The sequence below is a fragment of the Ambystoma mexicanum genome, chromosome 7p, assembly GCF_040938575.1.
Source record: "Ambystoma mexicanum isolate Mex_15411 chromosome 7p, UKY_AmexF1_1, whole genome shotgun sequence".
NCBI classification, from domain to species: Eukaryota; Metazoa; Chordata; class Amphibia; order Caudata; family Ambystomatidae; genus Ambystoma; species Ambystoma mexicanum.
The window spans coordinates 52,345,636-52,373,101 of NC_090939.1; the positions used below are offsets into that span (position 1 = coordinate 52,345,636).

General features: G+C 44.1%; 1 protein-coding gene across 1 annotated transcript in view; it reads right to left on the reverse strand.

Moving 5' to 3' along the window:
* Positions 1-27,466, reverse strand: part of WDR3 (WD repeat domain 3) — a 386,077-nt gene that overhangs the window by 37,692 nt on the left and 320,919 nt on the right. The window contains exon 25 of the mRNA XM_069635757.1: positions 22,267-22,395. Within this exon, the coding sequence (XP_069491858.1) occupies positions 22,267-22,395 (129 nt within the window). The remainder of the gene's footprint in view (positions 1-22,266; positions 22,396-27,466) is intronic.

The window sequence follows — 27,466 nt, forward strand, 5'->3', positions numbered from 1 at the left end:
ATATACACAGACTCAGCGTACATGACAACGACAGTACATGGAGGTCTAGCAAGATGGGGCCGTAGGGGATTCAGACGGGCAGACGGAACACCAGTGCAGCATGCAGAATTGTTAAAAGAATTAATTGAGGCCCTACAAAACCCTACTGCTGTAGCAATAGTGAAGTGCCAGGCCCATACAGCCAACACAGACGTTGTGTCTTTAGGGAACGCGGCAGCGGACGCTGCCGCCAAGGAGGCTTCCTATTTTCAGAAATACGACACAGGTGAGTTTATGATCAAGACCACAACAACCGAAGAACTGTCAGAAGGGTACAACATGATGTCCTTATCACAAATACTAGAATTACAGCAAGGAGCGAGTGCAGAAGAAAAATTGACATGGACAAAACGGGGATGCAGCCAATCAGGAACAGACCTACTATGGCGGCAAAATAACTCAGGGAAAGTGGTAATGCCACTGCAGTTACTAGAAGTTGCATTTCAACAGCTGCACTTCCCAGCACATAACACTAAACAGCACATTGCAGCAGAAATACAGGAAGAATGGTTTGTGCCCTGTCTCCAGGAGCATGTGTCTCGATTGGCAATGGAATGTACAACATGCCAAATATACAACTCAGGAATGACATTACGCACACTCCGGGGAACAATTCCAAAACCCATTGGCCCCTTCAGAGAACTGCATATAGATTATGCAGACATGGGGGAAAGGTGTAATGGCTCGCGGTACATGATCGTGGTGGTGTGCCCATTTTCAAGGTGGGTGGAAGCGGGACCATGTGCGCGACCTGATGCCAAAAGCGCCGCCAAGTTCCTAGTAAGGGAAGTATTCCCGCGCTGGGGAATTTGTGACGTAATTCGCTCAGACAACGGCTCTCACTTTGTGAATGAACTTTTCAAGGAAGTTACCACGTTATTGGGTATAAAACATAAATTGTGTTCGATTTATCATCCACAAAGTAATGGCGTAGTGGAAAAGATGAACGGCCTGTTAAAGGGCAGGTTATCAAAACTATGCTTCTCATTAAAGAAAAATTGGATTTACTGTCTACCCCTGGCACTATTTGAGTTGAGAAATCAACCAAGTAAAGACCACCATTTGTCCCCACACGAGATCGTGACTGGGAGACGAATGAACACAGCACACTCTCCACTGCGTGAACACTCAGATGGTCACAGAAGCGCCGCAATATTGGGAGATGAGTTCACAGACTAAGAAAATTAACAAGGGCAGCGCGCGCAATATCGAAGCAACTGTCCCCACCCTTCACTAGAGAAGAGGGAAATGTAACAGGATCCGTCACGGAGCCAAAGCAACAGCTACAGCTAATGCCAGGCGACTCAATTTATGTCAGAAGCTTCGTGCGTCGGTGGAATGCACCACGATTCCATGGCCCATACGAAGTAATATTTTGCACGCCCACGGCAGTAAAGGTGAAAGGCTTGAGGTACTGGGTGCACTTGACCGACGTACGAAAAGCATACAGCGATGTACACGAGGAGATAGAGGAGGAGGCACAGACAACAGCAAACAATGCAAATGAGTAGGATGTCTAAATATCGACTTGCGTGAGTGTGTGTGTCAGCACTGGACCTGAATGGAATAATGTCAGCACTGGAATTGAATGAAATAATGACTGACAAGGATATTACAAAAAAAAAAAAAAAGAGTGTGTGAGATTTCCTTTTTTTTTATCTTGTTGAGTGGTATATAATTAATGAAATAATACTGTTACAACTTCTATATACCCTTGTCTGTGAATACCCCTCCCCCACATCCCCACCCGCTTCCATTCCCCGTCAAATGTATTGGCACAGATGGTGCCAACAAAACGTTTACATGCATGCACTTAATGCACTTTTATATCTCAAACAGGAGCTTCCATGGCATCTAACGAGCAGCCTGCAACGGATAGAATTAGTAGAATGAGAGAATTAGTATATGAGAGATGTAGATATTCGTATGAGTGTGGATTATCAGTATGCATCACATTGTTTTTTATGATAATGTTTGGCTTGGTTAGATATTGGTTTATAGCGTTCATCTCTATCGAGATGTACGAGGGGGGAGGGAGTAATAACACTACTGGACCAATTAACAGTACCACCGGGCCCGATACAACTGCAGGTGTCAATACCAGGGAAGGTGATTTTTTGATATGGGACGGAACTAAACTTGTGTGGGGGTATCATACCACACCATCCAGTGTTGTGACCTCACAAAGAGAAAAGCCACAAGGTGGAATACAGAGCAACACAGTGTCTCCACCAGGGGTATCCACTTACAATGCCCACAGTCTCAATGACCGAAACCCGTCTGCCATATCATGGTTATATAACACCCCCACCAGCCAGCTTGCCCCCACCCCAGAAAACAATATGCCAGATAACGTCAGGAAAGAAGACGAAAAGCTACTAGAAATGCACAAAATATTATATGATGAATGGGTCAAGGGGGGCGGGAATGAGAAAGGGGGGTCTAGTTTGTCTACTGCCCAGGGGGGTGGGAAGTACATGAGCAACAAGAACAACAGACGAAAGAGAGAAGCAGGGAGGAGAAAGTACGATGAGTACTATGGGCTAGGTCTAGATGAGATGGAAGACCCACGACACCCCCATCAAACAAATAAGTGGTATGCAGACATGAGTGCCACAGCTAAACAGACAACAAACGAGAGCTGTTATGTCTGTTCCCTCATCCCCCATGCATCAGGTACACCCAAAGTGTTGTTACCCAAAGAGTTGCCTATTGTGGATGCCCAATGTCTCCTTCATCTCACGCTGTGCAGGATTAAGAACACCTTCCAGGCACACGAAGTGACTTTTCAAATGCTGCAGAACGAGAAAACGTGTTACCCAAAAACGGCAGGAGTAGTATGTTTGAAAGAACCATTTTTTGTGATAGGAGGGACACTTTTTTCTGACAACAAGCGGAAGGATGAAGAAGTACTGTGCAAAGCGGAAGCACTAAGAGGTGTGGCACCGGATAAATTGCAGTGGATAGAGGAAACATGTACACCAGTATGGAGAGAACACATTTCAAAGCTAACTTGGGTAACTGCCATTGAAAAGCCGTTCAAACTGCAGAGCGAAATGGACTATAAACTATGCTTTAAAGGAGAAGGGAGAACCCCCATGGGAACAAACAAGAACTGCAACAAGACCCTCACCATCCCAGACCTAAGAAAATGGACAGCGGCCCTGATGGACACGTACTGGGTGTGCGGCAAACAGGCATACCTACACCTCCCCCAGTCATGGAGTGGCAGTTGCTCAATGGCCACTCTGCACTCAGCCCTAATGGTGATACCAGAAAGCCACGTCGATGGGACACAGGAACGCATGCAGAGTGTGGCTCAACCAACTGCAGAGACACAAATATATGTCCTGTCTTCTGGAAACAAGGAAGAAGTGCTGACCCGTAACAGGCGAGCATCAAATTACATATCAAAGGCATCATCAGAACTATTGGCTCAGATCCCAGATAAATATCGATTATTCAGCTCAGCAGAAACATTTTTTGCCTCACTCGTCTCAAGTGTCCAAGCACGGGCAAACGCAAAATGGCTCCAGATAACACGCTGGGAATAGATTCAGCTGGCGAACGACACTGAAGAAGGATTCAATATTATCAAAGTTGAACTAAGAGCTTTACGACTAATGACCATGCAAAACAGGTATGTTCTGGACCTGTTGACGGCGATGGACGGTGGTGTTTGCCGAAAAATAGGAAGTGCCTGCTGCACTTTCGTACCTTCTGAAGACGCAGAGAATGGCTCCCTGTCCCATGTGATTGAAGCAGTCCACAACCTAGGAGAAAAAATGAAAATGGAAGGCGGAGCAGAAGCGAGTACATGGTTCGACAACATCTTCTCCTGGGTTCCCTCATGGCTTGGAACAACTGTGAAATTTTTAATACCAGCTGTTGTGTTCCTCCTTCTACTTTTTTGCCTGTGCCAGGTGGGTCTTCGAGTATGTGCTAACGCAGTACCAAATGGTGCAATGATGATGGTGACAATGGGCAACTCACACGGTACAATAAAAACAATGCAAGAAGCACAAGTACAAACAGGGATAGATAATTCGCCCAGGTACCAACTGGGGCCCATATACCACGATAAAGATATTGTAGATAAGTTGTGGCACACCACCATCAAAGAGCCCCGTATACTAGAATGGTATGAGGAAGTTTGGGTAGATTTAGAAGCAGATGGTGGGTGCATATATCTAACGTGTACCCCAGATGAATATGCCCGGAGAGGTGAGAGCTTAAGAGCAGTGTGCAGAGCATGGATGCCCATCAAAGGAACTCCGGCATGGGATGAGGCGGTGATGGACGAGGCAGAATGTAGGAGGATAGAAGATTTAAAGAATTCGTTACTTTAGTAACGAAAGGGGGGAAATGTAGGGGAGGACTGGTCCAAGACGACCCCCCTCGCCTGCACTTTCTCCCCAGGTGAGGACTATGGCTCTCTTGGGCGTCCCCTCATGCCACCCGGGCCCAGGTGGTGGAGGGCTCACCCACTGGAGACATTGCCCGCACGTATTAATTGCCCACACGTATTAAAATTTAGCTAGGCCTAGAAACCATTTTGTCTGGCAAAGATGGTGTGAGCTCAGCGCACTGTAGCACGGCCCCCACCCTTGGAGGGTTTCAGTCATCCTTGTTGCCGCAGCACCCTGGTAGATCCGCTGCGAGCACGTTCCCACGAACCAGACGGACATGAGCTAGTGTAATACACTAACATTGTAACAGTTCACCTCCCGCAGTGTATCGTATCATCGCTCCCAGCATGACCCGGCCAGCAGGCCTAGGCAAATGAAAAGAACAGTAAAATGGTCGTCACATGCCAGACAATATTTGTATATTAATGTTGAGACTACTTGCAAGGAATGCTTTCCTCTCATAAAATCCCTTATATTACAGAAGCCTGTAAGATGTATAATTACAAGAGATCATGCCCCCATGATATAAGCGATGGGGAGCATGTACCATTGCAGTTGGGTACTAATAATAACGGCACGCACCAGGAATCTGGTTGTTACGTGCATGACTGGAAAACTTACACCCCATGGGCTCGTACCATAACTGAACTAATGCTGCTAGAGGACACAAGAAAACGAATGTAACCATACAAAGAGCCTATGTGAAGAATGCATGGGAAGGGCATGTCATGTGTGCATGTTCAGGCCGCACATGTGCCACCACCGTCACGAACAGTGGCGGGTTACTTTCTATGTTCTCCTCCAATCCTAACTCTACCTCACTTACTGCAAATATATATGCATATAACTAAATACTGTACTTGTTAAAACATAATGTATGAATAAGGTGTTCAGACTGGGTATAATCGAGACACATCCAGCAAAGCTTAAATGCATGTTTTGTATTACGCTGCGTAAGTATTATAAGAGTGTTCAAATGTTTGTGATGTTTTTACCTAATTCGGCAACACACGAGGGAGATACCTTTGTGAAATACGTGCAAGGCCATTCCCCCTCCCACCCTACGAAGGCTGCCAAGGCATGAGAGCAGAGGCCGCGCAGCACTGCTTTACCTCCCCCAACCAGACTGGAGCCGCTTCAAAGATTTGTAACCCCCTCTATAGCACCCAAGGCCACCACCCGCCACCTGCATTATTTACAACACAGCCGTAAACCTCTGCCTGAACACACGCGCCCCCTCGTAAACCTCACAACCCACCGGACCATCGCAGACTTATGGCCCTGTGCAATCAAGACACCCAACACTTTGACAACACACAGCGGAACATCCATAACAACTTCTAACAAGGCAGAAAGGCATGTACCGCCCGTCCCAGGCCCCGAAGCTTAGCCCCACGACCTATGGCCCCGGTCAACAGGACACTGGTAACCATGCCCTGACGTACTGCCTCCAGTCCCCTCACAAGGTGCATTCCTCCTGTGTTGCATTAACCTGTTGTATAACCTCTCGAAAGATTTACTAAAGAAAATAATACCAGAATGTTTGAATGACTGCGGTGTGTACGGCTTAGGGCTAACAAGTCAGGAAAAGACATTCATCTCTGCCACTGGCCACGATGGCCCCACCACACCGCCTGGATGAACTCCGCCACCCGGCCAGGCCCAGCCCAACCCACGAGGCTGCCCAGTGACGTCTTCCAGCCAAAGCCAACCACATCACAGCAGCACCTATAGTTATTCGTCGCCACCCAATCCCCATGAACTTGTGCCCCCTATAGTGTGTAGGTTCTTATGACGTTTTTTGTAAATATATACGCCTGTCTTTGCTATTGTCAGACAGAGCGCTCTCGGAGTTTGCAGAGTCCTTTGCATGCCCTATTCTGATTGATAAACTCCCATTTACGCTCACCCGCACTCTGTCTTGGCCTTATTCCCATCTTGGGAGAGTCCTTTATTGTCTCTCACTGCGGGGAGGATCGTGCTGTGTGGGGACGCTTGCCTTCACCTCTTCCTTTATGTGGGTTCTTACATGGTCTGACATTCTGTAACCTCTGCTTTTAACAGGTAAACAGTCACCAGTGAGAATTTCATGCTGGCCCCATGGGGTCAAGCCTGGTGATAGTGAAAACAGAGGGACATAGTGATTTTACAGAGATGTGCACTCCTCATGTTGTTCCATTGTCAGATTAGAAGAGAGATTAACTCCTATCTTTCCATCTAAAGGTTGTCCCCTGAGGTGGTCAGGCAGTGGTTCGCTCTCCTCCTCCTGAGCTGAGACTAGAAGCAAAGCTCCCTGTTCTAGTCTAGAGACATAGACTTTTAGCAGGTTGGTGTGAAAGACCCCGGGGGCCTCCATAGGATTGCCTAAATCCACGAAATAATTGTCCTCTCCAAGTTTTCCCACAACCTTGAAGGGTCCAATCCATTTGTCCTGTAAGACCCTCGGCCTTGTAGGTACCATAACTAGAACTAGCTGGTCTTGAGTAAACTCAACCATGCTGGCCTTCTGGTCATGCCCTGGTCATGCCAATGATTCACCAGAGCCTGACCAGCTTTCACGTTTTTGAAGCTTCTGTCATCATGTGTGTCATTCGCCTTCAAAGACCTAACTCAGTCAATGACTCGCACTGGCTTGGGGGAAGGAGCACTCTCCAACCCCTCCTTAATTAGGACCAAGGGACCTCTAACTGGAGGACCATAGAGGAGCTCAAAGGGACTAAATCCAACTCCCTCCTCAGGGACTTCTCTATAAGCAAAGAGAAGGCATGGCAGTAGAAGGTCCCACTTTCTTCAAAGGGGTTCATCTAAAGCACCTATCCTGCTCTTCATAGTTCAGTTAAACCTCTCTACCAACCCAATGGTCTGGGGATGGTAGGCCGTTGAGAACTTGTAAGTCACTCCACAGTTTTTCCACATGGCCTGCATGTAGTGGGACAAAGTTTGATCCCCTGTCAGAGATGACTTCCTTAGGAAAACCTACCCTGGTAAAAAATACCAAGTAGGGCCTTAGCTATGGCCTAAGCAGTAACAGTCCCCACCACTGGGTAAGACACTGAAGGTACCACATTCTTGGCTCCACTCTTGCCAGATGTCTGACAAGTGTGGCAGCTCCTACAGAATGTATCTACATCAGACCCCAACTTAGGCCTGTAGAAATACAGATAAATCCTTTCCTTGGTCTTCCTAAAGCTTAAGTGATCAGCCAAAGGAATCTCATGGGCTAACTGTAGAAACTGGTGTCTTATCTCCTGCGGCACTACAGGTCTTCTGTAGTCCCCTGGGATAGACTCAGTAGGTTCACTGTAGAAGAGGCCATCCTCCCAGTACAACATATGCCTCACTGGCTCTTGCCCATCGAGCTGGGAAGCTGCCTGTTGGTGAAGTCCTGCCCTACAGGGGCCTCCTTCTACCAGTAAAGACTGCAGCTCAGGATGGTCTTTATGATCCAGATCTCCAACAGGGGGAAGGTCTTCTTCCAGCTCTGAAACATCAGCAGCTGATTCAACCTCTCCTGGTTGTTTCTCACACTCGGCCTCAGCTGGTGGAGTAGTCACAGGTGTGACTTTGGACTGTCCTCTCAGGGATGTCCTGATTTTATATACTCCTGTGTATCTTTCTCGTTTCCCGAGACCTTGGGTTTCCCCTTTGTCTCCTCTTTCCTGGAAATAGAAGTTGGCATTTCCTGTGGAATGGGTGTTCTAGGTTCTCCTGTAACAACCTCTTGAGAGTCATCTAGGGTGAGCTCTCTGGCCTACCTTGTCTGCTCCTGTTTCCTTTTACTGGGAGGCCTGGGGGTGCTTGATACAACTCTAAGAGTTTTTAAGTCATTCCCCAGCAGGACTCTCCCAGGCACCTCACTTTGTACACTGACAGATATTCTTACAGTCATATTGTTGAACTAGATGAGAGCTAGTAGCCTTGGAAGCATTTGGACATGGCCTCCAGCAAGCTTAGTGAGGCCTTTGGGTGCATTAGCAACATTCTCAGGTTTGAAAAAGGTTTCATCCACCACTGTAATGCTGGCCCCAGTGTCTCTAATGGCAGGGGTCTCCTGTCCATTTAAAAGTGCACTGTCCTTGCAGTATTCTTTTGTGTTATCTGGTATAGAATTATAGACCTCTATATTCTGCTGTTCCCACACACCCAGGGACACTAAAACACTGGCAGAGACTCCAATGGGGTCTTCAGCCATTAGGTGAAATTTTCCACTTGCCATAAGTACTTCTCCCTAAGGGACGAAAGCTAAGGAGGTAGTGTGGACCCCTGAAGGATTACCCTTGCATCTGGGATCCCCTTTCACATGGTCAGTAGACCCACAAGCATAACATTTTCCAAATGTTTTGACAAATGGGGGCTTCCGCTGACCTCTCTCTGGTTTGGAACCAGAGGTTTCACTAGACTGACCTGGTTTCCCATGTGGCTTACCCTTTTTCTGTTTGTGGCCCTCTTTTGGATTGGAGGTTTTATAATTCTCTTTGTCATCTTTCTTTTGCTGCTTCCCCTCATCATTTTTATGAGTAGCCCTGTTGGCAAACCACAAGTCAGCAGCTTCTTGAAATCAATCTATTTAGAGTCAGCCAAGTGCTGCCTCGGCTCAAGAGAGCAGGCATCAAAAATAGATTCCAACAAAAACCGATTTCTCATTCCTTCAAAAGTGTTCACTCTGTAATCCTTAACCAGACCATCTAAGTTTTTCAAACATTCACACACACAGGTAGCCCAAGGGGTACCATCCGTCTTTTTGAGGGTCCTAAACCTCTTAAGGTACTGGGAAGGAGTTTTACCAAATCTAGCTATTAAAGTTAGCTTCACATTTTCATACTCCAATCTATCAAGTTCCCCCACCTCCATTACAGCATCAGTTGAAACCTGGGGGAGCCTAGACAAAGCCAAGGAATCAACCGATTCCCTGTGAAACCCTGAATCCCATGGTTCTACTCAAAAGCACCCAACCAATCCAAAGTATCAAGTTTCACCTCATACATTCTCACTGCTTCCTTAGGCATGCAACGTCTCTTAGGACTGGAAGACCTAGAAGACTCTGGGATAGAAACATTTTCAAGAGACAATTTCTTCATTTCAAGACCATGTTGTAATTCCATTTCCCTTAGTTTGAGATCATGATGTTTGGCTTCAGCTTGGAGTTGCAATTTTTTGAACTCTAACTCAAGTGTAATATTTTCAAGACAGACACATTTTGGACTCAGTACTGGACCTGTTAGGGTCCCTGTGTCTAAAGGTTGAGGGATAAGAGCTGGTTGAGGTAAAGAGGGGCTCACATCCTGAGACTCCACTAACTCTTTTGACTCCTCAATAACATTAGAGTTAGACTCTGAATCATTATCATCCTCATCAACATTTTCCAGAGTTTGAGATAGCAGATGTGATAGGCCTACTATTCAGACTTTGATGATTCAACAATCTTTCAATAAATTAATTTTTCTTTCCTTTAACAGAGAGATTCCTGACTTTACACATTTCTTTCAGTTGCTGTACTGTTAGGATGATCAGTGCTTCCTGCCTGAAATTATCCATAGCTGGCATGTTACAATTGCTTTTCTACTGGTGCTTAGCCTTGTGAAGGTTTTTAGTTGAACAAAAGTAAAGCAAAACTCTCAATGTAACAACTCTACAATTTATCCTCACCTCCTGCCACCAGTGTTAGGCAAGATTTGTATGCAGTACCCTCTGGGAACACTACACACAACTATGACGACAGGTGTAAGCAAACCAACCTTTAGTATAAATCTGTACTACACAGTTTTGGTAGCAGGGCTGAGCAGCCAGGCTCATCTCAAGAGGGGAATGTGAGCAGTAATGATGTTACACAGAGGTTTACAATCACAGTGTTCAAATAAACTCATACTCAAGGTTTCTTGGATAAATACTTATTAATTTATCAGTCAGTTATAAAACATTCAGTAGAAGGAGGCAATCATATAATAGCACACACATATACTTCAATACTTTTCAAGGGGAGAAAAAGGCAAAGGTTATCAGAATATAAAAGACTACAATTATTCTCAGTCAAAGAAGCTGCACGCATCTGTTTACTGCGCCACAATAAGATTTAAAGACTTGAAGTTGTTGCCAAAAAATGAAAATCTTTTTTATCAATAGCCCTTTGTTTGATGACACGTGTTTCGGCACAATCCCTGTGCCTTCCTCAGATCAGAGCAATGTCTATTTGATGCCACAAAATTGTATAATTAAAGATGTGCAAAAATGTCATAACGTGACGATACAGCAAACAACCCCCAAATTGGGGCAACATAAAAAAGAAATTATTATAAAATCATATGTATATACCATTACCATAAACACAAAAGATACAAATGGAACATTCATTGTATGATGAATTAAATCACATCCCGTAATATTACATAAAAGTCTTATGGAATTCAAAAACAGCAAATCAAATAAATTGAAAAAATTTAAAATTGTGTAAGTAAAAGAGAATTGTAATTAAAACATACCATTCGGACGTCGAGATTTCATTGGAAGGGGGTGAAGAATATTTGAAAATATAAGGAGGAGAAGAGGATAGGAGAAAAAAGAGAAAAGACATCCAAATTAGACGATATATACTAAATAAAACTGAGGGGATATGTTCAGTGTATAATCAAAGAAACCAATGTGGGTACAAAAAACGTGCCCATCAACTTATTTTTCAGCTACACATTAACGTGGTTATCAAATGAGTCCCGTCAGACTCTATTCGTCTTCTAAAAAGTAAAGGTAAGACATAAAGGTCTGTTTTGTGCATCAATAAATCTGTGTGTACTATGACATTTCAGCCACTTGATTTAGACAGATGTATTATACCCAGTCCGTGAATGCGGTTACATGCTAGTACCGGTTAGTTTTAGTGTCGCATTGTTTACCTCTAACCGCCTATGCGTTCATTTTCGCGGTGCTCCAACACGATTATTTAAGGGTGTATTAGATTACCTGAAGTGTGTGCATGTTCTTTAAATTATTGTGACCATGCTCTGTCTTAGGTGTTCATGTTGGCGTGTATACAACCACGAGGGTACGAAAAGAGTAATGCGGTTTCACCCGTGTAGGGGAGGGGGGGGTGGAATCTATTGCCGTCTGCAGTGCGGACCCTGAGCTGATTGGTGTGCTAAGGGGTGGGCTAGATAGCCCCCTTAGGGGTTACCTGAAAGTTTCAAGATTCACGCGTCGGGTTACCAGGATAGGAGTCGCCATATCGTTTCCTTTGTACATAGGATGTTACTATAGTAATCCTGGTGGTCCTACCTCTATTTCCATCTTGTCAAAGCTGTCGGCCATGTTTAAGAACAAAAAACATTATTGTTGCCAATAAGTACTACGTTATAGCGAGGATACTTGGGTCCTGCAGAAGTGCGTTCCTATGATCATTTATCTCGTTACATGACTTAAATTACAGTGTCTCAATTAATGTTCCTGCAATGGAGGTGGTCAATATACACCTTATCCGGATGAGCTCCCAGAGGAGTGTTCACTCCTCCAGAGGCATTCTGGGAAATGTAGTCTTATACGGCTCTGGAATCAGGGCAGTCATGCAAATGCCTTGCAAACTATTTCATAACACTGGGTCCGGTGTTCCTCATAAAAAGTGTGAGTGTTGCTGGCTTTAGGGGAGGTATTTTATGTTTCTACGTGAGACGTATACGAAACCACGGTTTTAGTGTGTCATAAGGATTTCTTTCCCTGAATCATATTTAGAAAACTATTATTTGCAGTTATCAGTTTCCATTGTTTGACGCTTACAATCATAGACATAAACAATGTTCCCAATTTACATCGTTACATCATTATTCTTAGTGCAAAATGTTCCCTGGGCAATCTGTTCAATGCAAAGAGCAGTCTGCAAAAATCATAGAAAGTATGACATTTCATCGTCTGTATTGAGGCCAGTTTCCACACATCTGAAGAAATTGATGAGTTTGGCCTCCTCCTGGCGTAATAGCAGTTCCTGGTTGCCTCCTCTGCACCCCCGAGTCACTTTTTTTAAACCAATGAATTTGATATGTTGCTTGTTGTCCATCTGGTGTGCGCGCTGCCAATGATCAGCGAGAGGCAGATTCTTGTCCTGGCTTCCGATCACTGCCAGGTGTTCTCTAATCCTGAAGCGAAGTTCACGAATCGTACTCCCTATGTAGATTTTCTTGTAAGTGCAGATGATTGCATATATGACATGTTTACTTTTACAATTTATCTATTCACGTATCCTGATTTGAAGTCCGTTGTCTGCTTTAAAAACATCTGTCGTCGGTGTAGCGTGTTTGCACATCGTGCTGGTGCCACACTTTCTAAAACCTGGACTCAATTCTTGTAGCCAGGTCACAGTTGCCTCTTTCCTCTCTTCCGGTAGTAGTGACGGGCTGAGACTCTGTTTCAAGGTTTTTGCTCTTCTGTAGATCATCGACGGGTGATCATGTATAAGTGACCCAATATGGGGATCCAACTTAAGTAGATGCCAATATTTTCTGAGAGATTTCTTGATAATATGCTTGTCTGCACAGTATGTGGTAATAAATTGAACCTTGTCAGATGAAATAGGTTTATCCCGTTGTGTCAAAGTCTGTATTCTCTGTATTTTTTGTGCTTTATTGTGTGCAATCTCAATGCTCTTAGTCGAATAGCCCCTGGCTTGAAATCTTCTTGACAATATTGCACATTCTTCGTTGAAATGAAATAATTCTTTACAGTTTCTCCTTGCCCTAATGTATTCCCCTTTTGGGATATTCCTAATTACCGGTTCATGGTGGCAACTGGTGGCGTATAGTGTAGAATTTACTTCCGTCTCTTTCCGGTATGTTCTGGTTTTCAGGTGTTCTCCTGAAACATAGACATTCAGATCCAAGAAATTGATCTCCGTTTTACTGCACGTTGCTGTGAATTCAATGCCTAGTTTGTTATTGTTGATTTGAAGTCTGAAAGTTTCCAGTTCTCGTGGTGTCCCGTTCCATACGAAGAAAACATCATCGATGTATCGAGTCCATTTGATGACGTGTCTATTGTAAGTCTCTGTAGTATAAATTAGCAAGTCCTCAAACATGCCCATTACTAGATTTGCTAGTGCCGGTGCGTATTTAACCCCCATGGCTACCCCCCTTTTCTGTTTGAAAAAGATATTATTGAAAGTGAAGATGCTATTATCTAGGGTGGCCATGAGCATTTCTTTAAGCATGCAAACGAACAGGAAATGAGATGCTGATTCCCCTTTAAAAATGTAGTCAACGGTGTCAAGGGCAAGATCATGTCCAATGGACGTATAGAGGGCCTTGACATCCCATGTGGCGAGATAGTATGTGGACTGCCAGTGAATACTATTTAATGATATGTATTGCAGCAGTTGTATCTTTTAGGTAGGCTTTTACCAGTTTGACCTTGGGTCTTAATATGTTATCAATGTATTCTGATAATGGTTCCGTGGCCCAACCTATTCCACTCAGAATTTGTCTTCCTTCTGGGATGGTGGAAAAGGCCTTGTGCACCTTAGGAAGGAAGTAAATAGTTGGTAGTATCGGTTTGGGAATAAACAGAAATCTTTTTTCCTCATCTGTGATGAGGCCCTGTCGGTACCATCCGTCGATTGAATCCTTAAGGTCTTGGACAGTCTTATTCTTCGGGTCACTTGTCAAAGCTTCATAACAGTTTGGAGTATCGAGATGATTTTGAGCCATCTTAATATAGTCCATACGATTCATAACTATATTTCCACCTTTGTCGGCTTCTTTAATGACTAGGTGTCGATTGGTTTTCAGTTTGTGAAGTGCACTCTTCTCTTGTAGTGTAAGATTCTCCCGTTCTGTCTGTCTGCAATTATTTCTCAGTTTATCTTGAGTATTATATAGGTCTTTCGTAACTGATTTATAGAAAGCGTCTATCATATTGTCCGGAGGTAGTTGTGGTAAAAATTTGGATGTAGGTTTGAGTTCTTTACTGATTAGACCAATAGGTAAGATTGTTAGTTCTTGCATGGTCTGGTGGATGGGGAAATTTTCTGGTTCCTGTAGTGATCTCAAAAGGTGAATGTTGCCTGGTTCCTCTATCGTGACTTCACTTGTTCTCACTGGATCTGAAGTTGGTTTCACTTTTTCTACTTGAGTCGTAAAGAATTTCTTAAGTTTTAGTTTTCTCACAAATTTAAACAAATCAATATGCACTTGCACGAGTTCCATATAGGCAGTTGGTGCGAATGATAATCCTTTGTTAAGGAGAGAGATTTCATCCTGTGTCAGTTCTGTGTCTGATAGATTCATCACAAGAGTATTCATTGGCTCTTCTTGGCCGCTGCCCTGGTTCCTGCTCTTGTTAGTCTTCGAGATTCTTCTAAGGCATCTGGATTGCCTGTGTCTACCTGTCTGTAACGCTCACCTGATTCCCGTAGAGGCGCCGGTCTTGACTGGGCGTATACCGTATCTTCAAAGGTGATGTGTAACACACGGCTGGCTCTTTGGGCTGGACCTCTGTGCACTGCATGTCTGGCTCGAAGGGTAAGATGTCTGCAGATAGAAAATGTGGTATTAATGAACTGGGTTATTGAATGTCTCTCTCTTCTTCCCTTTCTCTTCTCCTGTAGAACCCCAAAGGTTAACGCTCTCACCTTAGGTAAGTGAACGCCGTGCTCTCCATCTGCCTTGAGGCAGGGTGCTGTAACCAGTTTCTTCACTGGATAAGGGGAGCAGGCCTCTTGACTTCAGAGGACTGCTGTCCGTCGTTTACTGCACGAACGGTAAGTTTCGAGTAATTCTAATGTCTTTAAAGTCTTTAGTAATGATGTCTCTTGTTTTGCAGGGTTCCGGCGATGGCGGGCTGAAGTGAGTTGAAGATGGAGCCCGTGTGATGAATAGAAGCGCCTGGAAGCACGTAAGTAAGCGCTTGTTGCCTGCTTCACGATGCGCTCTAACTGTCTTTTTATTTTGCAGGTACAAGTTCGGGGCGGCTGCAGGGTGCCGGAATACCCACTGGGTTAGATGTGGAAAGGAGTAATGGCACGTGAGTATTAAAGTTCCCCAATGTCTTTAAACGCACCTTGTTTTGTCTTTCAGATGCGGGATGCAGCGCCGAAGGCCTCCGGAGCGTGCGAAGAGTTGGTAAGCTTTTGTCTTTCAGATGCCGGAATGCAGTGTGAAGACCTCCGGAGCGCACGAAGAGTAGGTAAGCCTTTGTCTTTCAGATGCCGGAATGCAGCGCGAGGCGTTGGTGACAGCCGATGGACCAGGTAAGTGAAGAGCTGTCACTGAAGACCGTAATGCTAACCTGTTCTTTCTTGTCTTTATAGGTGTTGCTGAAGACTGGATTCAGAATGGTAAGCCTTTTTCCTTAGGCCCAAGATCAGATGCAGAAGACACGATGAGCGTTCTGCTGCTGAGGATGCAGAATAACGCAAAGCAAGATTCATCCATCGGGTGTGGTTTAAATAGCCTCCTGTAGTGCTTAGGTGTCTCCTTCCACAGCCACGCCTAGGTAAGAAAAGAGTTCCTGCTTTCCAGAAGAGTTCCAGTGTTCTGAATCTAGGGATTGGCTCCTGCCCCACCCAACAGGAAAAGTAGTTCCAAACAGAAGAGGATCAGAGACTCAACTGGCAGGCAAGTAAGCAGCGTGGTCTGCTGCAGGTAAGTCCACCCAAGCATTATGAGCCCGGCGCTTCCAGCGCTGGGACTGGGCATATTTATGAGCCTGGTGCCACTGGCGCCAGGACTGGGTCCAAAAGGTCCCAATTGGGACTGGTTGGCACTCGGAACCTGGGTTATGGATCTGCTTCCAAGGGAGTTGGGAAAACCCTGACCTTTTGGAAGCAGAGATCATGACACTGTCCCCCTCCTTCCTCTTCTCCGAGTAAAGGTTGTTTCTTGTTTGGGAGGTTCATTAACTGAAAACGGACTTGCTTTGGTATTTGAGTCCTATTGCCTTTTTTATATCTCCTTATCTGGTTGAGGAAGCCTTTCCCTGCTCTGTTGTCATCCTCTGATGTAAGTGGTTCTCCTTCCGATAATTCCTCTGCGTCCGAACTCGCCGGTCATGTATTTGGTGTGCTTTCTTTAGATGAGGGTGTGGTCAGTTTGTTATATTTATCTTGAAATGTATACACTCTGTCTTCTTTATAGTCTCTCTCATCTCTATAAAATTTCCGTAGTTTCCGTAATTTGATATCATCTTGATATTCTTTTAGTACCTCATACATCTTCAAATAGTTTTTCTCTTTGGTTGCTTCCAATGCTTTTGCATCCATAATCTCTTTCTTAATTATTTCTATTTGTTCAATGGCTCTCTTCTGTTCCCGTGTAGCATGTTCCACCAACATCTCCAACATTCGTGTAGAACAGGATTCCAGATTCTTTTCCCAATCTTCCGCCAGGTCCTTGTCTTCATCTTTGTTGAAGTCTGGGAAGATCAGGATTCTTAAACCACGAGGAACTGGTTTCTTGCTTAGATAGTTCTTCAGTGAAATAACTTCCCAGTATTTGTCAATCTCCTTCCGTGATACTCTTTCCAACTTGATAAATTTGTATCTCAGATCCTCCCGTTTTGGTGTACTCATCCCAAATGAATGGGCATTGTTCCCTTTCGGTGTGAACAGGTTGCTAGCTTCCTCATCTCGATTTTCTAAATATTCCGCCATTATGTTTCCTTTTTTCCTTATTTCCTTTTTTCCTCTCTGACTTTTCCGTAGTCTGCGGGGTGTGTGATAACTGAAAATATAAAAAGACAGGGAACTTTTTAGGAAGAATCACTCTTGGACCTCCGCGACTTGAGTTCTAATCACCGTTTAGGTGGTGTCGCAATGGTGCGTGCAGGAAGACCGGAGACACCGAGTTCCCCCACTCCGATTGTAACAATAATCAAAGAAGCTGCACGCATCCGTTTACTGCGCCACAATAAGATTTGAAAGACTTGAAGTTGTTGCCAAAAAATGAAAAAACTTTTTTATTAATAGCCCTTTGTTTGATGACACGTGTTTCGGCACCTGGCTACAAGAATTGAGTCCAGGTTTTAGAAAGTGTGGCACCTGCACGATGTGCAAACACGCTACACCGACGACAGATGTTTTTAAAGCAGACAACGGACTTCAAATCAGGATACGTGAACAGATAAATTGTAAAAGTAAACATGTCATATATGCAATCATCTGCACTTGCAAGAAAATCTACATAGGGAGTACGATTCGTGAACTTCGCTTCAGGATTAGAGAAAACCTGGCAGTGATCGGAAGCCAGGACAAGAATCTGCCTCTCGCTGATCATTGGCAGCGCGCACACCAGATAGACAACAAGCAACATATCAAATTCATTGGTTTAAAAAAAGTGACTCTGGGGTGCATAGGAGGCAACCAGGAACTGCTATTACGCCAGGAGGAGGCCAAACTCATCAATTTCTTCAGATGTGTGGAAACTGGCCTCAATACAGACAATGAAATGTCATACTTTCTATGATTTTTGCAGACTGCTCTTTGCATTGAACAGATCGCCCAGGGAACATTTTGCACTAAGAATAATGATGTAACGATGTAAATTGGGAACATTGTTTATGTCTATGATTGTAAGCGTCAAACAATGGAAACTGATAACTGCAAATAATAGTTTTCTAAATATGATTCAGGGTAAAAAAATCCTTATGACACACTAAAACCGTGGTTTCGTATACGTCTCATGTAGAAACATAAAATACCTCCCCTAAAGCCAGCAACACTCACACTTTTTATGAGGAACACCGGACCCAGTGTTATGAAATAGTTTGCAAGGCATTTGCATGACTGCCCTGATTCCAGAGCCGTATAAGACTACATTTCCCAGAATGCCTGAAGGAGTGAACACTCCTCTGGAAGCTCATCCGGATAAGGTGTATATTGACCACCTCCATTGCAGGAACATTAATTGAGACACTGTAATTTAAGTCATGTAACGAGATAAATGATCATAGGAACGCACTTCTGCAGGACCCAAGTATTCTCGCTATAACGTATGTACTTATTGGCAACAATAATGTTTTTTGTTCTTAAACATGGCCGACAGCTTTGACAAGATGGAAATAGAGGTAGGACCACCAGGATTACTATAGTAACATCCTATATACAAAGGAAATGATATGGCGACTCCTATCCTGGTAACCCGACGCGTGATGCGTGAATCTTGAAACTTTAAGGTAAGCCCTAAGGGGGCTATCTAGCCCACCCTTTAGCACATCAATCAGCTCAGGGTCCGCACTGCAGACGGCAATAGATTTCACCCCCCCCCTCCCCTACACGGGTGAAACCGCATTACTCTTTTCGTATCCTCGTGGTTGTATACACGCCAACATGAAAACCTAAGAGACAGCATGGTCACAATAATTTAAAGAACATGCACACACTTCAGGTAATCTAATACACCCTTAAATAATCGCGTTGGAGCACCGCGAAAATGAACGCATAGGCGGTTAGAGGCAAACAATGCGACACTAAAACTAACCGGTACTAGCATGTAACCGCATTCACGGACTGGGTATAATACATCTGTCTAAATCAATTGGCTGAAATGTCATAGTACACACAGATTTATTGATGCACAAAACAGACCTTTATGTCTTACCTTTACTTTTTAGAAGACGAATAGAGTCTGATGGGACTCATTTGATAACCACGTTAATGTGTAGCTGAAAAATAAGTTGATGGGTACGTTTTTTGTACCCACATTGGTTTCTTTGATTATACACTGAACATATCCCCTCAGTTTTATTTAGTATATATCGTCTAATTTGGATGTCTTTTCTCTCTTTTTTCTCCTATTCTCTTCTCCTCCTTATATTTTCAAATATTCTTCACCCCCACTTCCACCCCCTTCCAATGAAATCTCGACGTCCGAATGGTATGTTTTAATTACAATTCTCTTTTACTTACACAATTTTAAATTTTTTCAATTTATTTGATTTGCTGTTTTTAAATTCCATATGACTTTAATGTAATATTACAGGATGTGATTTAATTCATCATACAATGAATGTTCCATTTGTGTCTTTTGTGTTCATGGTAATGGTATATACATATGATTTTATAATAATTTCTTTTTTATATTGCCCCAATATGGGGGTTGTTTGCTGTATCGTCACGTTATGACATTTTTGCACATCTTTAATTATACAATTTTGTGGCATCAAATAGACATTGCCCTGATCTGAGGAAGGCACAGGGATTGTGACGAAACACGTGTCATCAAACAAAGGGCTATTAATAAAAAAGATTTTCATTTTTTGGCAACAACTTCAAGTCTTTCAAATCTTATTGTGGCGCAGTAAACAGATGCGTGCAGCTTCTTTGATTATTGTTGCAATCGGAGTGGGGGAACTCAGTGTCTCCGGTCTTCCTGCACGCACCATTGCGACACCACCTAAACGGTGATTAGAACTCAAGTCGCGGAGGTCCAAGAGTGATTCTTCCTAAAAAGTTCCCTGTCTTTTTATATTTACAATTATTCTTAGACAGTGCAAATAGTTCACCAGAAGAGTCAATTCAATGCAATAGGCTAAGCCAAAGTCAATGGGCAAAAGTCTTGGATAGGTTAAAGCGGTTCTGGTAATTAAACTGAAAAGTCTCTGCACAAGTTTTTGAAAGTAGTTTGTAAAAAGAAGAATCATATGTTGGGTCACAAGCTGATTAGGCCTGCGAGTTGCAAATGTTTCAAGAACTTTCACAGTGAGAGGTAAGTTCTCTCAGTCTTGTTTTACAGTACCTTACAATGAAGAAAAAGATGCAGCTGATGACTTCTGTTCCTGGCAGTTCCTGCAGATCTTGCTGTTCCTGGGCCTCAGTCGTGGGGACAAGAGGGAGGACATCGGGGGACTCCTGCCCTGCACTGGGACGGTCAAAAGCTTGCAACTGGCAAACTTCAATTTCAGTGGCTGTTTCGCGTTTCAGCTACCGCACGGGCAACAACGCTGGTCCTGGCTGTCAAGGTGGACTGTCCTTGCTTCTGAGGTCCCACACTCAGCTGAGGGGGGTGCGGCTCGGTCTGTCTGATGTCGTGGGAGTCCATAGGATCTTGCAAACGCTTTTGGCCAGTTTACAAGTAACGCACACAATCTGGTGTCCCTCTCCCTGGCTCTACAGTTTCCTGTAGCACTCTGAGGAAATGCAACCAGCTCCGAGATAGGTGTCCAGGTGGCTTCCTTGAGAGTTGATTGGTCCTACCAACTCAAAAGGGAGAAGTCCTTCTTTGCAGGGCTTCTCCGTCGATGCAAACTTGATGATACGGACCTGCAGGAGGGGCTTCACCGGGCAAACCAATGGTCCAGGAGTTGCAGCAGCCGTCCTCTTCAAGCTCTTCTTTGGTTCCTTCGTCCAGTGGTCGACTCTGCCTTCCAAGCCAAGAGACTCGCCTTTTATTCAGTTCTCTCCCATTCATTCCAGCCTAGCTGCCACTCACCCAGCAGGGTGGCTGTCCTTGCCGGACAGTCAGCCAGCCAATCATCAGAGTGCATTTGGGTCTCCTAGGAGACCAAGCACAGGTTGTTTTGGGCACCTCCCACAATTCCTGCCTACCCCAGAGACGGGTTTCACTCCTGAAGCCCGCCAAAGGCGAATGAACAAAGAGACCAAACCTTGTTTGGCGCGCAAAGAAAAACTCTAGAAGGACCTTTCCACAAAGACATGGTGAAAAAAGAAGACCGGGAACCATTTTAGCAACGGTGGCTGGGCGGTATCTTGAAAAACATGGCTCCCGCAATTTAATGTTACCGGAGCTACGAATAGTTCACGGTCGGGAAAAATCAGGGTAGTTTGTTATAAAACCACTGCCAGCAGCCATTCTGAGAGGAAATGGTAAAATTTGACTATTACATGAGTATCTAGACATGGGGGATACTAAGTAAACTCTCCAGCAAGAAGATAGGCTGTGCTGGGTCTAAACATTTACAGAACTAAGTGAAGTCAATTTCACTCCACTGTTCTGGGAAACAGTAGTTTATCCCAGATAAGGTTGTTAAACCTTGGGAAAGCCGGAAAGGCTTCCCTGTGTCATTGCACGGAGGGTAGTTCGGGACACAAATGGAAAGGATGAGGCCTATGGAGGTGGTTAGACTCCATAACCAAGGGAAACACAGAGGTAAAACGCATATCAAAATACATGAGAGTGGGAAAAGGGTCACACTCTCGCCAGGTAAAGAAATCAAGTCCTCAAAATCCAGCAAATTTACTGGGGGTCTCTAAGGTAGAGGAAATTAGCACATTTTTGAGAATTCTCCCTAACAGTGGCCCAGTACACCACAGGCCACTTTGAGTTTACCTAATCTTACTTTCAGAGCAATGATAATAGACCCACTTGGAGTGGTCGTGTAGCAAGATCTGTGCATCGTGTGTCTTGGACCTCAAGGAATGATGAGCAGGTAATGGGAATTCCTATTCTAGTTAAGAAGTAGCATCATATTGCTGGCAATTTCTGCTCTCATCACAATAGAACATGACTGATGGGGTTCAATTATTATACCAAACCTAGCCAAAAGCGGTAGTGGAAAACAAACTTAATAAAACCGTAACGTGGTCTACCAATTTTCATTTGCACTAGTGGAGCAATTGCTTCCATTTAGTACCAGAGGTTTCCCCGATGGGAGGATTTGTAACCTCTCTGATCATATCCAAACAATATACCGATATTGCCGATGGACCCCTACCCTCCCTTGAGCTAGGACATCATGAAAGACAGTTACTCGCTATGTCTCACAACACCCCCAGATGTTTTGGACCCCCATCACATTGTTAGTGGAGAATGATCATGGGAATTGCTGCTCAAAACATCTGGAGGGTCACACAATGAATAACCACGCCATAAAAGGACAGGTACCCCCCACTTACCGTAGTACGAAAAAGAGGCAGCGGCAGATTCGCTCTAGTTCAAGCCCCAGCTGAATGTAATCATGAAAAAGCGTTAAAAGGTCTGGGACGTAGGAGAACGGCAGCACCAGCAGAGACTCCTCCAACTCGCTGAAATCGGAGACAGAAAAAGGCTTTAATGTAGATTAAAAGTACTACAACTCCACTGCACTTATTAATAAGGAATTTTCAATGTGTGATGCATCTGTTAAGACAGTATTTCTTAAGTCCAACTAAGGCCTGTGTACCACCCGAGAATATGGTAGCGTAGAGAGCCGCCATGCTTATCTGAGGAGGGAGAGAGGGCTGTAGAATCATTACAAATGACATTGTAATACAAATGGTCCAAAGAAACACAAACACTATGTATTGTAAAAAATAAATGGTTTATTATGAATACACATATAGGCCAAGTTAGGTCTTGAGGTAAGTACTAGTCAGTCAAACACTTTTATAAAAACACACACCACTATGCTTGAAGGAACACAGGCCAAAGCATATAACCTTATTTGGAACACCCAACAGGAGTTCTAGGGAAGTCACACCAATAATTATGTTTAGATTGCACACAGTAATTCAAGGGTAGTAGACCCTAACAGTTGTACCGTGATGCTCAGCAAGAAATCACATAGTAAGTCAACTGGACAATTTACTTTTGTGGATAGTGACACACTTATTCTAGGAACAGTATACACCTATAACTTCATTTGGGATAACACAGTTATACTCAAGGTAAGTAAACCCTTGGGTAATACACCATTATAGCTACTTTTCAGCTCAGTGACAATAATCCCAGCAAGAACGTATTTTAGATTGGCACACAGCTAACTCAAGGTAAGTTAAACCTCTATACTTTTGTAAGGAACTACCAGCAACCTAAAAGGTAAGTATAACATAAGCAGTCTTATTCTGTACAGGCTAACAGCAAGTCATGGGATACAAGACCCAATTATCCTAACCGGAATAATAAAGTGAAACCAGCAGCATTACTTTTGGGAAGAGGGGAACCCAATTCACAACTCTGTAAATTAACTTTCAGTCTACCTTCAGTTAGAATGGCGAGACCGTTTCTAAGAAAAGCAAGACTAGAAATTACTTATTTAAGAACGCACACAGCTTATTCAAGTTAAGTAAATCCTATATATATATCCACTTTTCAGCATGGCTGAACATAGCTAAGGTAAGTAATAACGTTTTGTATCTATTCACTCAGAGTTTTAAGTTACCCACTAACTCTGTACACTTTTCAACACGTGTTTTGCTTTAAAAGGCAGACCCCTTAAATTATCAAACCATTCTCAATTCTAGTACATGAGTTCTCTCAGAGGCAGAAGAGGGACCCTAGTGGTCAGCGAGATTCGGAATTCGGAAGACCGTTGTTAGGCAAAGTTTGTATGCAGTACCCTCTGGGAACACTACACAAAACTATGACTACAGGTGTAAGCAAACCAACCTTTGGTTTAAGTTTGTACTACACAGTTTTGGTAGCAGGGCTGAGCAGCCAGGCTTATCTCAAGAGGGGAATGTGAGCAGTAATGCTGTTACACAGAGGTCTACGATCATAGGTGTTCAAATAAACTCTTACACGCTAGGTTTCTTTGATAAATACTTCTTAATTTATTTATCTGTCAGTTATAAAACATTCATTAGAAGGAGGCAATTATATAATAACACACAAATATACTTCAATACTATTTCAGAATACTTTTCAAGAGGAGTAAAAGTCAAAGATTATTAGTACATGAAAGGTTCCAATTATTCTTAGACAGTGCAAATACTTGAGTTCACCAGAAGAGTCAATTCAATTCAATAGGCTAGGCCAAAGTCAATGGGCTAAAGTCTTGGATAGGATAAAGCGGTTCTGGTAAGTAAATGGTAAAGTCTCTGCACAAGTTCTCAGAAGTAGTTTGTAAAAAGAAGAACCATATGTTGGGTTACAAGCTAATTAGGCCTGTGAGATGCAAAGGTTTCAAGCACTTTCAATGCGAGAGGTAAGTACTCTCTGTCTAGTTTCACAGTACCTTACAACGAAGAAAGAAAATGTAGCTGAGAATTCTGTTCCTGGCAGTTCCTGCAGATCTCGCTGTTCCTGTGCCTCAGTCGTGGGGACTAGAGGGCGGACGTTGGGGGATTCCTGCACTGCACTCGGACTGGTCAAAAAGCTTGCAACTGGCAAACTTCAATTCATGTGGCTGTAAGTAACGCACACAATCTGGTTTCCCTCTCCCTGGCTCTACGGTTTCCTGCAGCACTCTGAGGAAATTGCAACCAGCTCCGAGATAGGTGTCCAGGTGGCTTACTTGGGAGTTCATTGGTCCTACCAATTCAAAGGGAAAAGTCGTCCTTAGCAGGGCTTCTCTGTCGATGCGAACCTGGCGATTCGGACCAGCAGCCGTCCTCTTCAAGCTCTTCTTCGGTTCCAGTGGTCGACTCGGCCTTCCAAGCCAAGAGACTCGCCTTTTATTCAGTTCTCTCCCATTCATTCCAGCATAGCTGTCACTCATAGCTGTCACTCACCCAGCAGGGTGGCTGTCCTTGCAGGACAGTCAGCCAGCCATTCACCACAGAGTGCATTTGGGTCTTCTAGGAGACTAAGCACAGGGAGTTTCGGGCACCTCCCTGATTTCCTGCCCACCCCAGACACTCGGGCGCCAGAGACGGGTTTCACTCCTGAAGACTGCCAAAGGCGAATGACCAAAGAGACCAAACCTGGTATGGGGTGCAGAGGAAAAACTCTAGAACGACCTTTCCACAAAGAAATGGCGAAAAAAGAAGACCGGGACCCGTTTTAACAAAGGGTGCTCAGACGCCATCTTGAAAAACATGGCTCCAGCGATTTAACGTTACCGGAGCTACGAATAGTTTGCTAAGTAACCCCTGCAGCACTCTATTGTAAGATAGGGTGTGCTGGGTCTAGGAATTTAAACGACTAGTAAAGCCAATTTTACTTTACTTACTCTGGGAAGCAGTAGTTTATCCCAGAGAAGGTAATCAAACCTTTGGAAAGCCTGAAAGGCTTCCCTGCGTCACTGCACTGAGGGTGCTGTGTGACACAAATGAAAAAGATGATGCCTATTGAGTTGGTTAGACTCCATAACCAAAAAGAAACAAAAACAGAAAACACATTGAATTGAAAAGTTCAAAGTCCCAAAGTCTAGCAAAAGAGCTGGAGGGCTCTAAGGTGGGAGGAATTGGCACATTTATGAGAATTCTCCATAACAACCGTGCACCGCACAAGGGCTCAAGGTCCCAGGGTACTGGGGTATTGCAGCCCTGCAAGGTCGTAGCACAGCGTGGTATGGATCAAAATTCAGGTCTTCTTGAGTCTAGTCTGTCTCACCACATACATAAACACAAGATGTTAGGGGAGTTTACCTACTGGTAGTAAGACTTAAGTAAGCTGCCCCAGTGGTTTGTAGACCCCCAACTCTTATCAGTCTCTACTAAGGACCTTGGTAGAGTGGCAGAGCAGTCAGTCAGGCATATCTTAAGAGGACCTGAACCCAGTCAGTAATGCACATCAAAGAAACACATATATATATATATATATATATATATATGACAATTACTTACCGTAAAAGCATTTCTGATGGTTGTATCTGCTTAGATTCACATTCTGTGCATAGGTCTGACATCCAGTGGTCACTGCGGAGTATTGCATTTTGTTTTTCGTAGTCAAAAAGGGGACGTCGACAAGGCGTGTCTGTAACACTATCCCTATAGTGACGTGCGTTGTACCCACAATCCCTCACGCGTTGAGGTCCCTCTGTTTGTATTTTTTCTGCCCTGAGGGAGCCTTCTATACGTGAGAGTACAGAAAAGAGAGAGATGTAGAAAGATGTCTATGTTCCTTCCATCCGAGCGGGGAGGAAGGGTGGGCACATGTGAATCTAAGCAGATACAACCATCAGAAATGCTTTTACGGTAAGTAATGCATTGTCTTCTGATGTTTGTTAATCTGCTTAGAATCACATGCTGTGCATAACTAGCGAGCAGTACCCGGAGTTGGAGGTGGGTTATGAGAAGGAACAGTAGAGAAAAAATGTCTTAATACTGCCTGTCCCACCTGGGAGTCAGATTTAGAGTGTGCGTCTAAACAGTAGTGTTTTGTAAAGGTGTGCACCGAACTCCAGGTTGCCGCCTTGCAGATGGACTCAAGGGGAACATTTGCAATGAAAGCTATGGAAGCCCCAGTGTCTCGAGTAGAATGTGCTCTTGGCTTGAAGGGTAGTTCTCTCTTAGCAAGAGTGTAACAGAGAGTGATGCATTGAACAATCCATCTAGATATAGTGGACTTTGAGACTGCATCTCCTTCTCTTCCTGCTGCCACGGAGACAAAGAACTGATTAGTCTTTCTCAGTGGCCTGGTTCTTTCCATGTAGAACATGACAGCTCTGCGTACATCCAGTGTATGCAGACTTTTTTCTCCCAAGTTGGAAGGGTTTTGAAAGAAGGTTGGTAGTTCTATTGACTGGTTTACATGGAATTTCGATATGAATTTCGGTGCAAACCTTGGGTGTGTGCGTAGAACCACCTTATCTTTGTGAACTGTTACGAAGGGGTCTAGAACAGAAAGAGCCTGTAGCTCACTTACTCTCCTAATGGAGGTGATAGCTATTAGGAAAGCAGTCTTAAGAGTGAGGTCTTTAAGAGTTGCCTTGTGCATGGGTTCAAATGGCGAGCCCATGAGTCTGGAAAGTACCACATTTAAGTCCCATCCAGGAGCTGGGTTAGCTATCGGAGGGTGTATTCTCTTTACCCCTCTCCATGAAGGCCTTGATAACTGGTATCTTCCACCACGACACTTTAAGTTGGGAAGTGGTGTATGCAGAAAGTGCCGCCAGGTGGACTTTAATGGAATTGAACACTAGACCTGAATCCAGTAAATGGGTCAAGTACAGAACAATATGTGTGGGAGAGCAGTCAACCGGGTTGATGCTCTTACCACTACACCAGATGACAAACCTTCTCCACTTGCTAGAATAGCAGTGGCGAGTGTTAGGTTTTCTGGCTTCCCTGAGGATGTCCATACATCTCTGCGGGAGTTGTAGATGTCCAAATTCTATGATCTCAGGAGCCAGGCTGCTAAGTTCATGGTCTGAGGGCATGGATGCAGTGTCCTGCCCTTGTCCTGTGACAGCATGTTGTACGGGCAGGGGAGTTTCACTCGGGGAGATAGGGA